The 21,899-nt window shown below is 33.7% G+C and overlaps 1 protein-coding gene across 1 annotated transcript; it reads left to right on the top strand.

Annotated features, from left to right (window-relative positions):
* Nucleotides 1-5,403: 5,403 nt before the first annotated feature.
* Nucleotides 5,404-20,698, top strand: LOC111001423 (aminopeptidase N). Its single transcript, XM_022271322.2, has 15 exons — nucleotides 5,404-5,502; nucleotides 7,561-7,625; nucleotides 8,212-8,468; nucleotides 9,176-9,370; nucleotides 10,086-10,241; nucleotides 10,405-10,544; nucleotides 12,460-12,649; nucleotides 13,147-13,297; nucleotides 13,646-13,854; nucleotides 14,711-14,894; nucleotides 15,481-15,679; nucleotides 15,893-16,167; nucleotides 16,924-17,111; nucleotides 17,784-18,098; nucleotides 20,344-20,698. The coding sequence occupies exons 2-15, from the start codon at nucleotides 7,563-7,565 to the stop codon at nucleotides 20,609-20,611; spliced, it is 2,790 nt and encodes a 929-aa protein (XP_022127014.2). The 5' UTR covers nucleotides 5,404-5,502; nucleotides 7,561-7,562; the 3' UTR covers nucleotides 20,612-20,698.
* Nucleotides 20,699-21,899: the final 1,201 nt, after the last annotated feature.

The following is a 21,899-nucleotide window of genomic DNA, read 5'->3' as shown; positions in this document are numbered from 1 at the left end:
ACATTCAATATACGTACATAATTGTATTTTTTTTTCCATTGATAAAATTTGCCAACGTTCGGCACACTGATACATTGGTAAAAACAAACACAATTTTTAATGTGAGACAAGCACTTGTTGTCCAATGAGGCAAACATGACATTATGATAACAATATTTCAATCCAATAGTGTATTTTCAAAACTTTTAAATAATATAAAGTGCAAGTGCGTTACCATGCCATAAAATTTATTCACTCATTTGATTTTTTAAAATTTATTTATTAAAGTATTGCCCTCCATACATAGTACTAAATCTACGGCATATGTCTTGTACTCTTTTATCTATAATTTATGACAATTTAAGTTATATACAGGATAGTACAATAAGAATACCATTAAATTTTTGCTAAGCAGAAAAAATATTAACGAAACAGAGAATTAGGTTCGAACACAAAAATGATAAGCGCTGTTCAATACGTTGAATTGAATGTTTCTATATGAAATATTTTATTTGTTACATGATACAATACCTATAGGAAAGGTAAATTTAACACTATGACTAATATATTAGGTTGGAGAGAGACTTTTCGCATTATAGTATATATATGAACTTATAAATCTCTTTGGCTATACTATTTGTACCTGGCTGGTTTTGGTATCATTATAAGTTTAGATTTTAAAGAAAATAATTGCAAATAAGGTAAATGTGTGATTTTCAATTGTTTTTCGTACCGTCAAGATGAGTGAATTCATTACGACTTAATAAAACCGAACCATTTTTGAAGAGGCTGATAACTGGTGGTGAAAAGTGGATCACATACGACAAAAGGGTTGTGGTTAAAGGCCGGTCAGGCTTTACAGACTGTGGCGAAACCCGGGTTAAGGTGATGCTGTGTGTGTGGTGGGATTGGAAGGACATTAGATTATGAGCTCTTACCATCAGGCAGGAGGCGTCGATTCTGAACTCTACTGCGAACAACTGCTCATCAGTTGTTCGCAGCAGAGCAAGCAAAAAGTTGAGAGAAGGGCGGCCAGAATTAATCAACAGAAGGCGTGTGGTTTTTCATCTTGATAACGCTATACCTCACACAGCTTTAGCCACAAAATTTAAGAGAGCTTGACTTGTAGGTGGTAATGCATCCGCCGTATAGTCCTGACCTTGCACTTTTAAATATCTACGTGTTTCGGTGTTTTCGGAATTCTTTAGGTAGTGTCAGGTTAACATTAATTTGCTATATTTGTTTTAAATATTGTAGTATTATTTGAAGGCTTGCTTTATTAAAAGAGTACCGAGAGCTTTTTATACCGGCTTTTTCTCTCGGCCTACACCCTGTCTTCTTTGCTCATGAGTAGGGATGCCTAGAGGTTCGAATTTAATGACGTGGAATAAGTGATACCTTGATGATCTTATGTTCCGAAATAAACGTATTTTACTTATTTCATTACGAGAGAGAAAACCTATTGTCGCGGAATTTTGATCAGAAGCCCCAAATTTTCTATAGCAATAGGATCATGTCCCTACCCACAAGAAGGCCAAAAGTTACCTAATAAAATGGTACCTACATACTTTAGTTAAATGTAAATAAATTATGTTAAAAATGTTATAATTTTCTTAAAAAATGCGAAGAAACTTTTTTCCAAGCTATTATTTAGTAGTTTTTTTTTAAATAAATAATTGAAAATAATTGAACTACATCTTAATGGAATCTATGCATACTAATGGCGCTACAATCTTATAGGTCTAGGCCCCAGATTTCTAATGAACAAGTAGGTAATCAGCCTTCTGTGCCTGACGCGCAAATTTGACTTTTTGGGTATAAGGCATGCCGGTTCCCTTACAATGTTTTCTTTCACCGTACGAGCGAACGTTAAAAGCGAACATAAGACATAAATTGGTGTACAGCCGGTGATCAAACCTACGACCTCAGTGATGTGTGCCGCAAGCTGAAGCAAGCCCAACTTATAGTACCTAAACGTTTAAGAAAAAATGTAGGCGATTTAAAACGGAATTTCCTTCATTACAACGTCCGCAATAAAGATAAAATAGGTTTCAACTACAAGGCCCCATAAAACGTGTGATTCAGGAAAATTGTACACGTTTTTTCTATAAAGTTCCTCACAAAGTAGCTTCAAGATATATATGTTTTTTAGCAATATTGTCGTCCTAGGTAATTAATACAATTGTCTATGTATAACTTAAGCTTAAGCAGTATTAGCCTAGCTGCAGCCTGCGACTCTCCCTCCTCCTCTTTCTGCGAAAGCCTGGAGACCCGGGAGACTGATGATGAAAGAGATATACAAAGTTGAGACCCCGGTATAATAAGGTTGTAGCACAGGCAAGGAAAGGAAAGCAGGCAGCAGTTTGTCTAACTTTGAACCTGTGATACGACAAGAATCTACCGTAACCTGTCATCATCAGGGTAATCCATCCCGTTAATTTTAAAATTAATAGAAAAATACCTCTATCATTTTAAATCTAAAATACGCCATCAGAAGATTTTGGATATAAGATGTCGAATCGAAAAATGTATTTTAATACGTTCTTTTTGAGGCGAGATCGACGGGATTAACATTTGATATGTCGTCCTAAATATTTGTAAAACGAAACCGATGAATATTTTGTATTGGATTTTTTATTTTCTTTCTTAGTTATTCTCATATAAGACCGAGATAAATACAATAAATGAGTCCTACCATTCTCGAATATGTTTTCGAACCAACTCGACTTTTATTAATGTATAAAGATATATGCAAGCGTACGATACATATTTATACCTAATAGAATACAATAATACATTGCTTAATTGTTGAGAGCGTAAATGTCGTAACAAACATAAGATATATACAATAATAAATAACTCTTAATTAATTTTATACAACATCAGGAAATAAGGAAGACAGCAGACAAGAAACAGAAGACTTATTAGATAAAAATACAGCAATTGCACATTTTTAATGGTTATTTTTTTTACTGGTAACACAACACAAAACAAAAAACATGCTAAATCAATACAAGGAAACAAAGTCCAAATAAAGAAGACAATTATTGTTAATTTCTTGACCTGACGTTAAACACGTTTAAGGTACACCAAAGGCGTATTAGTGAAATTAGTCCTTGCATCATAATTCTCTAATGACGCCGAACATGCTTAAACTCTATATCGCCAATCTTACAGGTGTGTAATGATCTCATTTCTCGTGCCCCTTTGATGATCGCTAATGAGGCATGCACCTCGATTCGTACATTAATTAACGCCTGATGAAAGGTGCCAACAGATGTTATAAGAACGCTATTTGCTTCCTTCTACGGTAAATATAGGCTATGGGGTATTTGAATTGGACTGCAAGTCAAAATAATTTATATTATATATATTTATTTTATTTATGTGCCAGCCCTGCACCTGACGATATACGATTTATGCTGATGAAGGAGGCCATCGGCGACGCATCGATATCGTACTTTACTTAGTTTAGAATTGCATTTTTGTAAGCATCGCGCTTCAGAACACTATGTTAATTTGTAATTTTATAATAAATTACTTTGTATATAATTGGTTTTTTTGAGTGCACCGGCGGGTGAAATATAATTACTGTGTAAAAAGTCTGAATATAGGTATACAAATACAAGGAGTGATCATATACTGGTACATGATCATCTATTGCGGCTTTTACCTTAGTAATAATTTATTTACCAATAAGTTTCACTTGTGACATGTGTACTTTGAACACACGTCCTCTTTTTTAAATAACAGGGGCTAACAGGAGAAGATACCTGATTTTATGTTATACCGCCACCCATGGACACTCTAGACGCATTTTGAAATTGAATAAATCTTTGCCAATTTTACTTATTACTAAATGTGTAACTCACCTTCAATTTTAAAATTTCTTAGCGAGTGTTTGTCCGTATTGAGAAGTATAAGTCATTAATGCTTTTCCCATACTAATTTTCTCCTTATCTTTACGACTGACATTTGTGTGCCTTTTGTTGAGAATTTACCGAAACGGCAACGTGTGGTTACAATGTTTTCCAATCTTAATCAATTATTTATTTGAACTGGAATCTAGGACTCTCGGGTTGGGACAATGTGCGTGTGTTACCAACTAAGCCCAGCCAAGCATATTTTATTCCTATTTCAATTAACGCAAATGATAAATGAATTCAACTTATTCAGCAAATATAAGCAATTACTTCCGAAGTATAATATGCACGAAATGAAACGCATTGAACGTTCATTATCGTGAATTGGAATGAACCTTGAATGTTCAGTCAAATTGAACGTCCATTGAAAATTGGAAAACCTACATTATTCACTTCATTTAAAAGCAGAGATGCTATGACCAGTTAGCAGGATTTATTCATTGTATTGTTTACCCCCGTTTAATTGTTTGACATTTGTCTGGGTCTACGGTACCATCACATCGTAGCATAGACGCAGGCCTATACTATCCCACCCTACCACCAGATAGGTTGGCGTGGCCATGGCGTGAGATTCCCAAGGCGGAAATGGTGGATTAAAATTCGCAAGATTGTGGACCGTGTTCTTGGTCTAATACTCTACGTATTTGGCGCCACTAAGCCCACTAGCGGAACTATTACGGGTATGGAGAGGTCAGCAGAATGAAAGTTTGGTGGACGGTAAATGACCTCCCGCGTTTTTGTACCGTGCGCTGGGACCTAGTACTAGATGCTAGTACCGTGAAGGAGTCCTGGGGGTTAAGTGGCGCAGTGGGATGGTTTTAGTTGCGTCCTGCACATAACCTATTTGCTCTGGTTTTCTCCTAAAACAGGTGGCCGTGGACTAGCTGCCCATAGCCAATCAGCTCCCTTATCCTATATGCAGGCTCCTAAGCGAAAGTCGGCGTGTGGAGCAGGGTAAGTTTGCAACTATAGATGAATTTGTATTCTAAACACTTTTGGTAAAGTATTTGAACACGTCGTATACAATAAAATTTCCAGAACAGCATGGGTTCGATGAGGTGTAAGTTTCTATTTAGTTATTTATTTGTTATTTTATTTATTTGACTTTCCCCTTGTTAGCTTGCTTATGCTTAAAATGTGTGTACAATTTGTGAAGTCATATTTTCTTGTATAATTTTAAAGTATAACATAAAATAAATTCAATACATTTTATAATAGCTGTTTAGAATAAAAAACACAACTTTTACAAAGAAAACCCACGCTCCTGTGATTTATTGCGTTCATTAGCATCATATTAAAACAACGAAAACTTAGTTTATAAATATGTATTTAAAGGCAACATGTGGTATACAAATTAATGATTTTAGATATTCTAGTAAGACAAGTACGTAATGTGCACATTACTATTGTGGTCTCACACTCTTCAAGACAGGTATAACATAGTATAAAGCTATTTTGATGACACCTCCAGATATGCTAATAAGATTACAAGTGACAATATGAGTGTCGTCAGAGTAAATGGAAGATATCCTGCAACCAATTGGCTGATTGTGCTCGGTCACAGTTCAGATATTCGCCCCGCCTTGACACAACACGTTTGGTAAGTGTTGTTCAAATAATAATATAGAAAGATCCACCGAATACCGTGATACTATGATAACGTAAGGTTTACCACGAATTTTATCTCTAAAATCTTTAAAAACGACACACATACACACCCACACTTTACACCATTACACAACACAACCAATTTAGGCTTAATTAATTAAATTTAATCAGTTAGTTAATTGTATTGAATACTTTGTTTGTTTGTTCCTTTTTGTAAATCTTTTTAGTTATAACATATCATGTATACCATCTGTGGCTATGTTCTCGGTGTATTTGTTTGATATTATATGTATTTTGTGTTAGCTGTAGGAGTACAAAAAATAAAAAATAAAATAAAAAAAAACTTTTAAGGGCTAAGATTTTTGTGTTTGTTATTTGTTCATTTATTTTGCTTATAATATTTCTTATGTTTGTAAGGCATGCCGGTTTCCTCGCGAACTTTTCCTTCACCATATGTCACTGTTAGATACGCATAAAGGCAGAACATCCATTGGTACACAGCCGTATCGAAATTACGACCTCGGTGATGAAGCCGCTAGGTCATCACTGCATCTACCAAATTGGATCTAGGGGAAATTTTAGAATCAAAGCTATTATAGTTTAATATTAACAATGTTTAATACTATTCCAAAAATGCTTTAACACATCGTGACAAAAATATTTTTTTTGATACTTTCGTAATATTTTGGTTAATATGAAACCTTACACATCTATCTATCTAGCATACTTTAGCAGCATTAAGTTTCACTGTAAAATCTTAAAGTCTATACACAGAAAATACTTGTTTAACATAAAATACAGACTTATATAAGAAACAAATAAATCAATTTAGCGCGGAAATTGGTCTTTCCCATTCTCATAATAAGACGAGAATTAAGTACTTTATTTGTTTAATATAGCCGAACCTACTGGAATGAGACTTTTTCACATGAAACTGTCATATCCTGCAAATATATAGATCGATTCATAAAAAGTAATCAAACGGGTATGTATATGTATATTACAGCTTGTATATAGCCCTTAAAACAGGAAAGTATTGTATAATGGTAGTGAATGCAATGCTTTTAAAGAAGTAATTACACTATAATGGATCTATTAAAAACTGTGTGGAAACAAAATTGTGGGAACGAGTTAAGTTAAGACGAGTCTCCGAAAATTGTAAAACACAGTTGAATAGAGATATCTGCATCTTTTACCGTATATACGATAGAGAGTGTCAGAGAGTTTCATCATCGGACGTCAAGGCAGAATACGAAATTTCACCTCGATGTCCGCCCTTCGACCACTGAGCGTTTTTTTGCGACGCACCACTAGTTTGTGGAACCAGCTGCCCACTGAAGTATTTCGAAACCATTTCGACTTAGGCTCCTTCAAGAAATAGCGTACCAGTTCTTAAAAGGCTGACAATGCACTGGCGAGCATTCTGGTAGGGGCAGAAGTCCCTCTTAAGTTTTATTGGTAGAACTTTACAAAAATGTAGTTTCTTAATATATCTTATTACTGTTTACTGTACAGTTCCCGTAAAAGTTTTTGAAGTGAAACGTCTGTATCAGCGTTGGAAAAAAAATTACCATCACATTTTTCGGTTACGCGTCACATTTTTCCCTTACGCGCCATCTTTTTCTTGTCCATACCACGGTTGATTCAAAAAGATTCGTAGCCATTAATAATCAAAATATATAATAACGATAATAATGATAGTAATCATTCTATTACAATTATTGAAATAATCTTAGTCGTAATAAGGTAAAATGAAATGATTGTATTATTTGTATTCATGTCTATGATAATAAGAGCCTTTTGTTAAACTTTATTTACCCAATTTCTGTAAAGTTGCATATAGATGATTCGAAAAATAAAGTAAGAAGTTTCTTCACTTCACCAGTACACACACACACACATCTTTACTTGTCTTATACAGATCAGACTTTTCTTACTACGCTATCGAAACAACGTCATTACGTATTTTTTCCCCCTTTTTAAAACTTAGATGCAATGATGAAAAATTATTGAAACTTCCTTTGCCGTTAAATGCTTAAATATTTTGCAGGTATGAAGCTGATTACTGTGTTAGGATGTCTGTGCGCCTTCGCCCACGCCCTTCCACCGGATAAGGTCCGTAATTTCCGTAATTGTTGATCCACTTATTAAGGTTATACATTTATAGTGACAAAATTTACGGAAACGTAGCACTTTTGCTATAATACTAATATTAAACTATTATTTCGTAAACAAATTCCAAAGATCAGGTTAATTTGAGTTAGTTACAATTTTTGTCTAGAACTATTTTTGTGTTCAATCTACGTTCTTCTTAGCTAACATTTCTGAGATCAACAACAGTATCAAGTATTAACAATGTTTAAAGTACTTATAGTAACAAACATCACCATGTTAGCATCTTAGTAAATACAAACAAAATTATATAAAAATTATAACAGAATGTAAGTTGTAAAAATGTATGAAAAGGCAGATTTTTGCTCATAAATAAAGATAAGATGATAATAATGCGTAGTAAAATTATTACTTCGATTTGAGTCTTGAATCTAACCACAATTTTTCGTATGCATGTTTAGGACAATGTCTGTAAGATCCGCTAGTATATAATATATGTTTATAGATCACACAGATAAATATATAATATGTACTTTCTCTTTTATTCATTTTGCAAACAAGGCGCGCCTTACAACCAAAACGTTTTCAGAATCTTAAAAACCTTCACATCATAAAAACAAGGAGCATAGATCTTAACAACGCACATGCTCTCACCCTGGAAACCAGATTACCCAAGACCGTAAAACCAAACAGCTATAATATAGAGCTGGAACCATATTTAGATGATGCAGTGTTCAACGGTCGTGTTCAAATCAATGTCACCTGGCTTGAGGATTCTGATGAAATCAGCCTCCATTGCTCACATGACCTTGAGATCACGGAGCATAATGTTGTGCTTCGAAATGGGTAAGTTTCTTCTTTCTTAAATAAATGAAAATCTTCTTTAAATTCACATGACTTGAAGCTTTGTGCACACGTATTGAATGAAGTGCAGTTCAAAATATAGTCGAAGACCAGTCAGTTTCCGAGTGCCTTAATCCCGTGACGATGCAGAGAGATTTGGGGTCACTGCATCTTCTACTACTACATTTACCAGGGAGTTCAGGGGAATTGTCCGGATTCACCTGTAGTTCCAGAATCTCGACGTCCATCGTTCCACAACCGAGGGTTTAAGGCAGTTTTTGCCGCACTTCACTGTGTGGAACCCTGATGTATTTCCCTACCAATTCAACTTAGGCTCCTTCAAGAACAGTACCTATGCTGAAAAGGCTGTCAAGCCACTAAAATTGGGTGTTGTAATACTCTGGCCTTCTGAGTGTTGCAGCCGTATAACTTAACATCAAGTGAGCCTTCTGCGTCCTCTTTTCTTAAAAAAAAATGCTTTTTCTTTTATAGCAAAAATTGCCTCAATTTTTAACAATTGTCTTGCAATACAGATAATCATAATGACGTCTAATGAAAAGATTTTTAGATGAAGTTTTTCATTATCCGTAGCACTGATATTGCTTGGTATAAAAATATTAAACTGAAATTGGGATCGGCAAATACATCATGCATTAAATGTACTTATCTACTTCAAACTACCTATGTAAAGTATTTTCATATTTTTTTAGAGATAAACTTGAATTAGTAGGTGTAAAAGAGATGAATATGGATGCGAAGAAGCCGATACTAACTCTTCTATTGGAAAAAACAGTACCTAAATCATCCAAAGGCGAGCTGATTTTTAGTTTTAAAGGAAGAATGCAAACTGCTTCTATGGACGGCTTTTTCAAGTCTTCTTACAAAACTGAGCAGGATGAGGAACGGTAAATCTCTCTCTCTCTATATATACATATATATATGGTTTAGTGTGATGTTGGTCGGTTATTGTGGTTCGAGTTTCTATTAGATTGTGCCGATATTATGAACAATGCCACGACATGATGTCTTTCCCGACAAAGCCATAATGCAAGAAATAGTGTTTAATTGGATTTGAGATTGGTTGAGATTATTTACTATTACATGTATTTTGTTTGTTTTTTAACTTTAATTTTGTATTGAAGACGTGTACTTGACGTCTGTCGGATCATCTAGTACCGTTTCAATTATCAAGTTGCTTTTACAATATTTTAACTTACGAACAACGCCAACTACAATACGTACGAACTGCGGCAAAAACATGTTTACGTACAAAGGCGCATAGCTGTGTAATAACTACCCACAAATATAAAAAATATTTTTTCTTTCAATTCATTTAAATCTGAGATAAGTGAATATTTATATAATAATTATAATATTTCTTATAATTACTTTCAATTCATATTTCTTTGGTTTCTATTACTTTTAAGTTGTTTATTGCGTATACGGCTATCTTTTTATTGTGATTATTTTAAGAACGACTATAATGTAATCTAAGGTATTATTTTCATGTTAGTGACATTGTTATCTTTTTTGAGAAATAAAGTCTTTAAACCTAAGAAATATACAAACGACACAAGTTGGTAGGACAACATTTATGCTGCAAATGATTGCAATTTCTAGGATGGTAGCAGGAACCCAACTTCGTCCAAACAACGCAAGACATCTATTTCCATGCTTCGACGAGCCTAGCTACAAAACACCATTCGAGTTGAGTATTGCCAGACCAAAGGATATGGTGGCACTTAGCAATACTCCAGTGGCCAAAACAATGGAAATGTAAGTCGCTAATAATACCTTCTAAAGATTAAAAAGGTAAATTACATTTTCTGTAGTCTATAGTGTAGCCTTAAGAGGCTTTTAAAATTCTAAGACTTCAAGGATATGTGTAAATGAAAATTTTGTAATAAAAAAAAATTAAACTCAGAATATCTTTTACCAGAGAAAACGAGCCAGGTGCAGTGAAAGATGTGTTTGAAGACACACCTCCGATGTCGACATTTGCGTTCGGATTTGTGATTGCACACCTTACCCAGCTTGGGAATTCTACCCATTACAAAGATGACAATGGAAATAATATAGGTAAGCAGTACTCCTGTGCAGACCAGCAGAAAAGCCCTTTTAAACAATAAAGTATGAATAAACACCTGGGTGGAATCTTATAACGAATTATCTCTGTCAATGTTAACACTTATCTGTAACAGATAGATGTTTCAGCAAAATAATACAATTGAATTGATTTAAAAAAAATGTTTAACATATTAAGTGCTCTTTTCTCGGATCCGAGTGGAGGTCATAGTAGCGGTGCCGCCAACTCAGATCCGTGCATCTCGCTTTTTTAAAACCATTGCCATCCGTAGCTCTCGGATCCGAGTATTAGGCACCGAATGTGCTGTATACCGACCACTCGGATCAGAAAAAAAAATTCATTCAAACATTCATAATTACTTAATAAAATTCATCAAAAAAGTTTTGGTTTCCCGTGATCACTTTGTATCCATTGTTTAAATATTCAATGTGTTAAACATATACCAAGGAATAATTGTAATCTACTGCCACAACAGGGCCTCCCTAGTATGATTACCGTAAGAGCAATTTTGACCCAACCATAATTCTGTGAATTAAGTTTTATTGTTATATTTGGTAACTGTTTACTTTAGGATTAATTCCATATATATACTTACATACACGGGCCTAAGTCAGTTAAACACGTTTTTTTTGGTTTAGTATCGTGAAGAAATTTGCAGGATATTCGTTTTTATGAGCGGTATCTTTATGATAAATTGCTACCACTTAAACTAGTTTCGGGAACTGTATAGATTTAGATACGAATCTGCAGTCGCTATGTGAATACTAAACAGTTACAGAAGTCTATAAATAGATATTCAATCAAAACCAAATGGATTAAAGAAAAAGCTCTCAAGTAAATATACTACCGATCGTAAATAGCCAAGTACTTTGTCATTAAGTCGAACATTAAACATGAGCCGAAATGTGTCGCGAACAAAAAGTTATAGGCGACTTTATGTGATCTTATAAACCTCAGGAGATAAAATTCTGAATTAATCTCATATTTTATGATTCTAACATTTTGTATGCATGGAACACAGGTCGATTTTCAATTTTCTTTCATTCGCCTTACATCCGAGTTCTATATTAAAAAACGGGCGTAGAACTGTAAGCCCTTGAATTTTTGATATTGGATTTGTTTTTAAATGTTTCTAATTAACTTTTCTATAGATATATTTGGCCGTCATCACGGTTAATTCGTAAACTTTACAAGCAGTTTTACGATTTCAATCGAAGTAAATTCTATCATCTCATTTATAGTAATGAATACCTAACTGATAACGAAAACAGGTCACGTAAATTCTTTACATTTTAATTTGCGTTTTAGTTGTAATATGAATCATAATAATAAGCCTATTTATGTCCAGTTTTACAATTTTTGGTAGTTGTTATTTTTTTAATTTTTGTTATACATAATATGATAATATGAGTAATATATATATATATATATATCATAAATATATATATATATATATATATATATATATATAATATTATTTATTCATGAATTAACAGGGTTTGGTTATAGGCCGCCTACAAAGATGCCCATTTTGTCGGTCTTGTGCTATGCAGTGCCAGTTTTTGCCAGCTGATCTTTTCAGATCATCTTCTCAGCGGTCTAAGGGTCTCCCTTTCAGCCTTTTGCCTGGTGGTCCTTTCAATTGGGTAACTCGTTTGGTCCACTTACTGCTAGATATTCTCGCTACATGGTCATCTCAATGCCATTTCGGTTTTTGAGCAAAAGTTAAAACTATAGTGTCGGCTCTTATCTTTGTGTGTCTTACTTTGTCCATTTTCTATATGTTTAACATACTTCGCTCTAAATCTCTGTGACATACATTGCAGCTGTTATATAAGTATAATAAAAATAAATTAACAAAAGCAATTATTTAAATCAATTACCATCTCTAATTCGCAACTCTTTTAGAGTTACGTGTCTGGGGTAGACCAGAATATCTGACGGCTTTGGAAGGAACGAACGAGAAGTTGGCTCGTGTTTTCAAAGAAGTTGCGAGTTTTTGGCAAGTCCCCTTGCCCCTGAAGAAATTGGATGTAGTTGCATTACCATACTATTTGGGTGCGAAGCCGGCTGATAACTGGGGACTTATTGTATTCAAGTATGTATTGAGAATAACCTTATCGATAAGAAATCTCTTCCAGACAACTTTAATAATAATTGTATAATAGCTTTTCAAAAACCAATAAAAAAATATTTTCAGCGAATTTTTCAATTAATATCTTATAGGGGATCGAATCGAAATAGGTGCGCCCTTTTCATAGTCGTTTGTACGGTATATACGCTCATACATATTTTATGGATAAAAAATTAATACCAATTACAAGGAGGCTTTCTGTGCTTGTATATATTTTATTGTTTTATAAAACAAATTAATCCATTTTGGAGCCTAGAATCGAGAAAGATGTATAATATAAGTAATACACAAATTTTTATAGAACAGGGGCCGGTGCCTCACCTGATATTAAGTAATACCGCCGCCCATGGATCACCAATGACCGAGCGTTCGCAAGTGCGTTGGCGGCCCATTAAGAATTATAAAAAACTGAACTTAAATTAAGCTAGTCAATACTAAAAAAACATACAATTTATTATCAGGGAAAGTGATTTAACAAACCGTCGATACCAGATCGTAGAACAAGAGGTGACATACCTATGGCTTGGAGCCCTCGCCAGCCCTGCATGGTGGAGCGATGCGTACGTCAACAAGGGTTTGGTTGGGTACATTGCAGCTGATATTGCTCTAAAGGTAAGGTTTTATCAGCGCTGACAAAGTGCTTCGCATATGCAACATCTCGATATTAGCTACAGGTGCCTTCGGGCTGGTCGGTCGGTGGAACGACTAGTCCAGAATCCTTTAAAGTTGGAGTGAAGATGTAGTCTCATCCAAAGACAAACGCCACTTTGAATAAAAAAGTCACTACGTACTTAACCTTCTATTAATTATATAATTTTTTTATTTATCTTAAAGGAATCCTTAATCTCTTTCACTCTAATTCAGTTTACCCTGAGATGATAAGAGACAAATGAGTAATTTATTTGAAACGATACAATTGAATTTCTTATGGAATAGTGCCTATTTCTAAATTTTCCTCAGATTAACGACTCGGAGATGGACAGGCAGTGGCCAATAACAGTACTATACTCGATATATTATGAGTTCAGCAAGAGATACCCTCACTCCAGAATCACAGGCTTGAAGCAGGAGACGACTTGTACCAAGATCGAGCTTCTATTCCGAGTTTTCAACTACACGCTTGGGGCTGATACCTTTAAAAAGGGTATGCGAATGTTTATAAGGGAAAAGTGAGTTTATTTTTTATGTATCGCGAAAATAACAACCAAAATAATAAAACAAAAAATAATTTGATTAAAAAGTATTTTTATATAAAATAAGTAAACTTAATTAGGCATCCATTTGTGCTGTCTACCCACTAAGACTTCACTATCGTTTTCCGTGCTAACTTATATAAAAACCTTTAATAAAAGGTGCAGAAAATATGATTTTTCCTTTATTAAACACACAAACAAAAGACTGTCTCGAAAACTTAAGAAATTAAAATCTATCAGTCAGATACTCTATAACGGCGGAATAACATTTCTTTTATAATAACTCTAACGATTGGTAAACAAATCACTTGATTTGTTTAATTTCTTTATATTTTTATTCAGGACGTCAATGACCCTGATTGATCTAATTTTAGTCCGTTATTATGTCAGTATAAGGGCCTGTTTCACAATGTCCGGATAAGTTCCAATTAAGCTATTTATTACTTATTGGTAGGATAAATAGTATTTTTGCTTTTCACGACTGTCAGATAGCGCTATACGTCATGAAATTCGAAGTATCTTATTTGGTACTTTTATCTTTCGAATCATTTATGTGTTGCATAGCTATTTGGCACTTTATCCATACATTGTGAAACAGGCCCTTAGAAGTACAATTTCATACAGATACTGTCAATTGATGTAACTGAAAGATGACGACACATTAAGGATGTAACATAATTAAACGTGATGAATCAGTACATCATCATATTGACCTCTGGTTCGATTTTCCCTAAGGAACTTCTCCATCTTCACGTTATCGTAAAAAGCCGGCTGGTGTGACTCACACCTACAAGCAAACGAATTGCAGATAAAAATAAAAATGAATTTTCAGAGCCTTCAAAACCTTCACTGGTGATGATATATGGAATGCATTAAATGCAGCGGCTCATGAAGATGGTAAAATACCAAAAGGCGTCGACATAAAGACGATTGCTATGAGCTGGATTGAGCAGGATAGACTACCTTTGGTTACAGTCGATAGAAACTATAATAGGAATACTGCACATGTTTCTCAGGTATCTCATAAGTCACGACTTAGTAAAAGGTTTCTCATAAACGTTTTCGTATTGCTACGTTCACTTTTAAAAGAAACTATTTGTTTTCGTCTTTTCGAAAAGTATAAAATAATGGGCCTGCAAAGATAATGGGGGACAAAAATCTTACACAAGGGATAAACAATATTTAAATTTAATATTTAATTGTACATATTTCAGATAAACAGTATTGGCCTAGTGGCTTTAGCGTGTGACTCTCATCCCTAAGGACGAAGGTTCGATACCCGGTTGTGCACCAATGGATTTTCTTTCTATGTGCGCATTAAACAATCACTCAACGGTGAAAAACATCGTGAGGAAACCGGCTTGCCTTAGGCCCAAAAAGTTGAGGGTTGAGCACAGAAGGCTGATCACCTTCTTGCCTTCTTCTTCTTCATTAGATTGACAAATTCAGAAACAGATTCAGAAGCTTGAGGCCCAGTTCTAGAAGGTTCTAGCGCAACTGATTCTTTACAAATTTTCAGATACAGTATTTTACTTATTATACTCAATTGACAATGTCATATCTGAAATTACCTGTTGAAATGACAGTATTCTTTTCATGCAGAAAGTATACCTTCGCGAGCGTCCACACGACGTTCCCAACGCAGATAAAATGAGTTGGTGGCTCCCTCTAGTGGTCATCCGTGGTGAAAAACTGGACTTCAGTAAAACTGTACCTGACGTATGGATGAAGGAAAAAGACACAACGTTAGAGAAAATGCCGAGCAAGGAGCATTTTATAATCGTCAATCCAGAAGAAATCGGTAAGTTGAGTATTCTTCTTCTTTCTTCCTAGTCACGTTATTGGTGTTGCATATATTTCTTTATTCTCGCTTTCAAAGAAAAAAGAAAAATGACATGTGGAAATTTATCACCTGCCTCGACGGTGATGAAACTCAGCTGCAGCTGTCTAACTTAAAAAGGATAACGATAGTTTTTTTTTTTAATTTTTAATATAACATATATCTCTTTTATAGCTCCATTCCCAGTGAACTACGATCAAGAGAACTGGAATCTCCTCCTACAGTACCTTCAAAGCGAGGAGCGTCTCTCCATTCCAGCATTAACAAGAGCGAAACTCCTGCATGACGCCTGGAATTTGGCATTCGCTGGAGAACTCTCCTTCGCCACTGCACTCAACATGACTCTTTTCTTGAACAATGAGAAAGACCATTTAGTATGGGAGCCTGTGTTCACGATGATCGATCACATTGGCAGACATATTTGTTCATGCATTAAGGAGAAATTTAGGGTAAGTTGGTATGCTAATAGATCTTTGTGTTTTATTAGGATCGTGTTTCTCTTATTGATTGGCTATTTTGGATTTCAGAGTTTTGTTTGATCATAATTAGTTATTGTTTCTAGTCTAATATTTACCTTATTTAGGAAGGGAAAGAAAATGTATGTCGAAGAAATATCGATATTGATGTCGTCTGGTTTAGTTAGCGAATGTATTCTGCGAGCGCAAAACACAAAAAATTATTATCGAACAATATTTAATTTAGATTGATTCCTTTTAACACTACAAGTGTCACTTTATGTTAGATTAACGAGCAGCGTTCTCACTTTTAATCAGCCCTGCCCGTATATGAACTATGTAACAATTAGAGAATTATAAAATAAAAGTATGTTTCATAAAAGTGACATAATACATTATAATTTAAAAAAACTGTCAATAAAATTCATCGATTTTTTTAAATAAAAAAAAATGTTTTTTTGGAATATACAGGTATCACTTATTTCACGTCATTAAATTTGAATCGGTAGACATCCCTACTCATCGGCAAAGAAGACAGAGGGTGTAGGCCGATAGAAAAAGCCGGCAGTGGCGTAAAAACCACTCGATACTCTTTTAAAATAGTAAATCATCATACAAAATGACCATGTCAAACAACACTTTAATAAAACATCTCAAATTAATAAGATGTAGCCTAGCAGTAGTCCCAGGCACTATTATCAATCACATAGTTTTTCAAAGCGGGTTTGATAAACTATAGTATTTTTTCAGACTTATGTCCGTACATTCCTAAGCCCTGTTTACGAAGAATTCCATCACAAAAATGAGACAGGAACAAAGAACCTTTGTTCTTTGGCGAAGAACTTCCTTTGCCATGCTGGGTATAAGCCTTGTATAGAGGAGGCACGAGAAGCGTATACCAAGTGGATGGAGATGCCCAATCCGGATGAAGGGAATCCGTAAGTATTTTAGAATGGGAGGCAAATAGGCCTCTCCAGAGGCTAGAGAGAGCGTTACCGGCTTTTGAGGATTTAGTGCGAGTGTGGACGTAGCATAAAATAATTATATAATTTATAATATATTTTAATAATTAAATTTGAAGGTTACTTATTAGGTATATTAGATTGACTATTAATCCTTTAATATGTAAGATTTTTGATCATTAAATATATAGTTTTAGTTCACTCATAAAGACATAATTATCATCACGCATATAGATAAATTATCTGCTGTTTTGCTGAGTTTTAAACGCAGGTAAAAATAAAATAGTATCTGTTAATCTTAACACAACTTACAACTAAGTATGTAAAAGACTTCAATCCAAAAATAGAGCCACGATTATTCACAATAAATATGAGAAAGTATGATGAAAATATTCCAGACATGTCAGGGAACATTTGTAGGGTCGTCTCTATTGTACGCCAATCATGCGTGATGGAATTTTCTTTTATTTGCGATTAGTATACATCTATTTTAAGCCTTCGTACGGTTAAGTTGAATTTGATTTCCAATAGGACAAAAATATATAATAGAAAATTGGATTATATAGATTTTTTCGTTTATGATTAGATTCCATGTAATAATAATGGCATAAATCGTGGTGCAACTGACTATATAACTTCCGATTCCAGAATGCCCAACCCATATATATGCCCAGTCTTTAAATGGGGAACGAACAAGGAATGGGAATTTGGCCTCCAAAGGGTGATCCACTTTCCATCATCAAGGAAACAGAGTGAACGAACATATCTTCTTAAAACCTTGGCAGGATGTCCCATAGATGAGCACAAAATTAATCGACTTTTAAATGTTACTATCTTGGAGGGGAACGGAAATTTCACTGAGACAGACCTGTTCCTCATCTTCAGTATGCTGACTGGTGATGAAGCTGGGTATACAGCTCTGTACCATTTCCTGGACAACCACTGGGACTTCTTGAAGGAGAAGTAAGCAAACATATGTCTTAAATTTTTATATAAGCCTTTTTAGCTTTGGGTATGCTAAATTATCGGTGATTAATTTATTAACTTTTCAAAGCTCAAAACAAATATAGTAGTCATATTTGATAACTTTAAAACAAATTGTACTTCATCGAATAGTTTAATTAACACAGTTGCATGTGCATTCGGGCTTCACAGCAAGAGTATTTATTTATTTTACACTTCGTTACCATAATATACATAGTATACATGTAAAAAAAACAAAAAGTAAGAAGGTTACAAAAATTAGCCAGAGGGCGGCCTTATCGCTAACAAGCGATTTCTTCCAGGCAACCCTAATATGTAACACTAAAAAAGGTAACAACATAGGGTAAAGTACAACTGCATAATTAATTAACAAAAAGAAACTCAAAATAACAACACAACCATAAGTAAAATCTAGAATTAAATAAAATTATTATAATTATTCATTAACAAATTTTTACTTATATTTTAATCAGCTATTAAGTTCGATAAAAATAATATGGTTTCTATTTTTTCTTACTTTCTGATGTGTTTATTTCGAGTTTCTATTTCTATTGTGCCGATATTATTAATAATGCAATTTATGAATTATATTATAAATATTATACAGATTAGACTAATTACATGTTTTAGTTTGTTTTTTTATGTTTAAAATTTAGTATTTAAGATGTGTGTACATGACGTCAGCTAGGTCCGCTAGTATTTAAGAATAAATATAGCTTCATTATTCAATTCATACATTTGAATAAATCTGTAATTAATGTGACAAAGGTACACAAACAAAGCATTATAATTTATACCCAGTAAACTGTTGGTAATGCTAATGCATTGCCACCATCCATCTTTGTTGTTTAATCACATACATTTATACATTATAGAACGCTGTTACGAACTCATAGACAAATATTCTTCTAAATCAAACGTTATTAAATTTTGGAAAAGCTACCTCGACTATCAAATTGTTTAGTCTTTAATACTAGCAGTATTTCGTCGCTGTATTGCGATACATTCGTTGACTTATCCTAAATTATCATATTTCATGTGCATGTTTTCTTTTATAAGTTTCCTTTTTTATTATTGTCCAGTTCTCTGTTTACATACGTTTGAATTGATTTGCTTCCTTCTTATGTATTTTTGCACTTCTTGCTTACCTTAACTAATTTTTTTACTCAAAGTGTTTATTTTACTTCAAGAAGAGTAGAGAGTACTGACTTTAGGGCGTCAATCTACTCGCGAACCTTTTGCCACATTAGACTAGCTTCCTATTTACTTCATCTTCTATATATTTATTTATATACTGATTTGTCATTCTTAAATTCGTAAACGAGAAAAATTGTTTGATTCCACTTGTATGGCTTTACACTTGACACCTGAATCATTCATCCTCGAACGAAGAAAAGAAGCTTGAATATTTAAAAAAATACCCGTTGAACCTGTCTTCAGCCGGTCGGTTTAAAATCATCAATTATATTAAGTTTACGTCAGTCTAACCGTAGGAGAATATTATTTGCAACTTAACCTTTATTAGGAGTGCCACTGCGACTATATTAGTTAGTAATTTAAGAAAATCGCTATGCCGTTCGATTTATCCTTTATATGTACTTGCAAGCTTTTTATCTTCCAAGTCGCGTGGTCAGAGGCTAATGGGAAAACTTAATATTGCCTTCGCTTCAGCAACATAAAAGAAAATACATAATTCATACGCTTTCGTGTCTTGGCGCTCTATAGTGAAGTATATCCGCCAAAGTTTGCTAATAAATTATTCCATGATATGCAATGCGTTAGTATGTATATTTTTTGTAAATTATCCTAACCCTAACTTACTGACTCATCTTAAACTATTGTATTTCACGTATACGTTTTTTTAAAGTGTTCTTTTTTATTATTGTCCTGTTTACATACGGTTTAATTGCATTGCTTTATTCTTATGTATTTTTGCACTTCTTGCTTACCTTATGTATTTTTTTCTCAGTGTTTGATTGGAAGTTCTCTCTGCCTTTTCTTGATATTTAATTATGTCAATTGTACTATAAACATGCAACGAAGTGTTAATAAATAAAAAGATATCATGAGATCATGATTTTTGAAACTGAATTCTACTTATATTTTTTTATAAAATACGATACGATTTTTTTATCTAAGACCTTGATTTGATTTGCGACATCGTATCCTAACGGCGCAATTTAAAATGTTATTAAGTTGTAATTATTAACTTTGCCTTTTTCAGATTTGCTTCAAAAACCAATTTATGGGATAACCTTATATTATCAGCAACAGGTGAATTTAAGACCCAAACTGGTTTGGATTTAGTTTCAAAGCTCTATGTTTCACATCAAGGAGAATTCGCTTCAGCCGAGCATATCATCGAAAAATCAATGAGAAATATTCGCGAGGAAGTCAAATGGTCTACAGAGAATATTCCTGTTATAGAAAAATGGCTCGATCATTACATAGCGACTCACGACGTCAAGGTCGATCAATTTATTAAAAATTAAGTACTTGTAAAGATTTGTGATAACAACGTGTTATATTACACTTGTATTGTGTGTTTCGCTCATTAAATACACAGTTTTGCCTTTCAACCGTTTCTTTATTTTACATATTGTAGAATATTATCTTGGAGATGGTTACCAAGAAAAAAAATCGTAAAAACTAAGTTCACATATTGCCAGCCTCATACCCCATTGTGTGGTAACGTGCAAGGTGTGTTTTTTAAAGTATACTTTACACAACCTTGCTCCTAAAACATTATTATTTTATCTCAATAGAAACACACAAGTTATTATAATGTTATTCATGCAAAATATTTTGTATCTATCAACTTTTGTCAGATTCTTTTTTGCTTGAATAATCAATTTTATTGGAAAATTATATGTAAAAGTATAAGGTAATGCGTAGCGAAGCGATCATACCGGAAAGTAATAATGGGTCCGCGTTTTTGTAAATAAGGAAAAAACTTTTCTAAGAATTTTTAAATGAAGAATTTCCTTTAAAAATATATGTATTTGGCATAACAACAAGAAGTGAAATGAATTCTTAAAGTAATTGACGAAATGATGATACATCGTTTAAGAAATAAAATGAAACTTATATGAAAAGCTCAATTCATAAGCCAGAGGTAATAGATTCCATTATACATTGTATGGCACTTGAGATGATGAAAAAAATATAAATTAAATACATTTAAGACAAAAAAAACAAAATAATACTAAAAATCACGTATTTATCTTATTACATATAGATATTCTTGTGTTATTTGTTCTAAGAAATACAATTACATATTATCATTTAGTAGATATGAGGTCAGTCATAGATAACCTCCAATGTAATCTAAAGCTATTTTATGATTTATTAGACAATAATTCTATGTATTGAAACTCCTCTAGTTTCATTAATCCATAGTAAAGATCTAACTGGATCTATTGATCCAATCATAAGATTGAGAAAAATGTCATTTTAACATAAGTTGGGAATTAATTGACCATATAATTTAATTTTGTGTCGCTTGTTATAATAAAGCAACCTTATAGCCACCTATTTTGCTCATTTATCTTTCTTATTAGACAAGTAGGTGACTGACGTACGCCGTTATAAAAAAAGTCTGAACGAGTGTGGATTTATAAAGAAAATTCTTAAAAATGTACACAGTTGGAGGTATAACTTTCGAACTTACGACCTCAGCAACGCACTCGCGAGCCCTCTAGCATCTAATGTCCATGTCCACTTAACATCAGGTGAGCCTCCTGCCCGTTTGCCTCCTGTTCGATAAAAAAAAATCGTAGC

Source organism: Pieris rapae, chromosome 7 (assembly GCF_905147795.1).
Source record: "Pieris rapae chromosome 7, ilPieRapa1.1, whole genome shotgun sequence".
NCBI lineage: Eukaryota > Metazoa > Arthropoda > Insecta > Lepidoptera > Pieridae > Pieris > Pieris rapae.
This window is presented reverse-complemented; position numbering and strand designations above follow the sequence as displayed.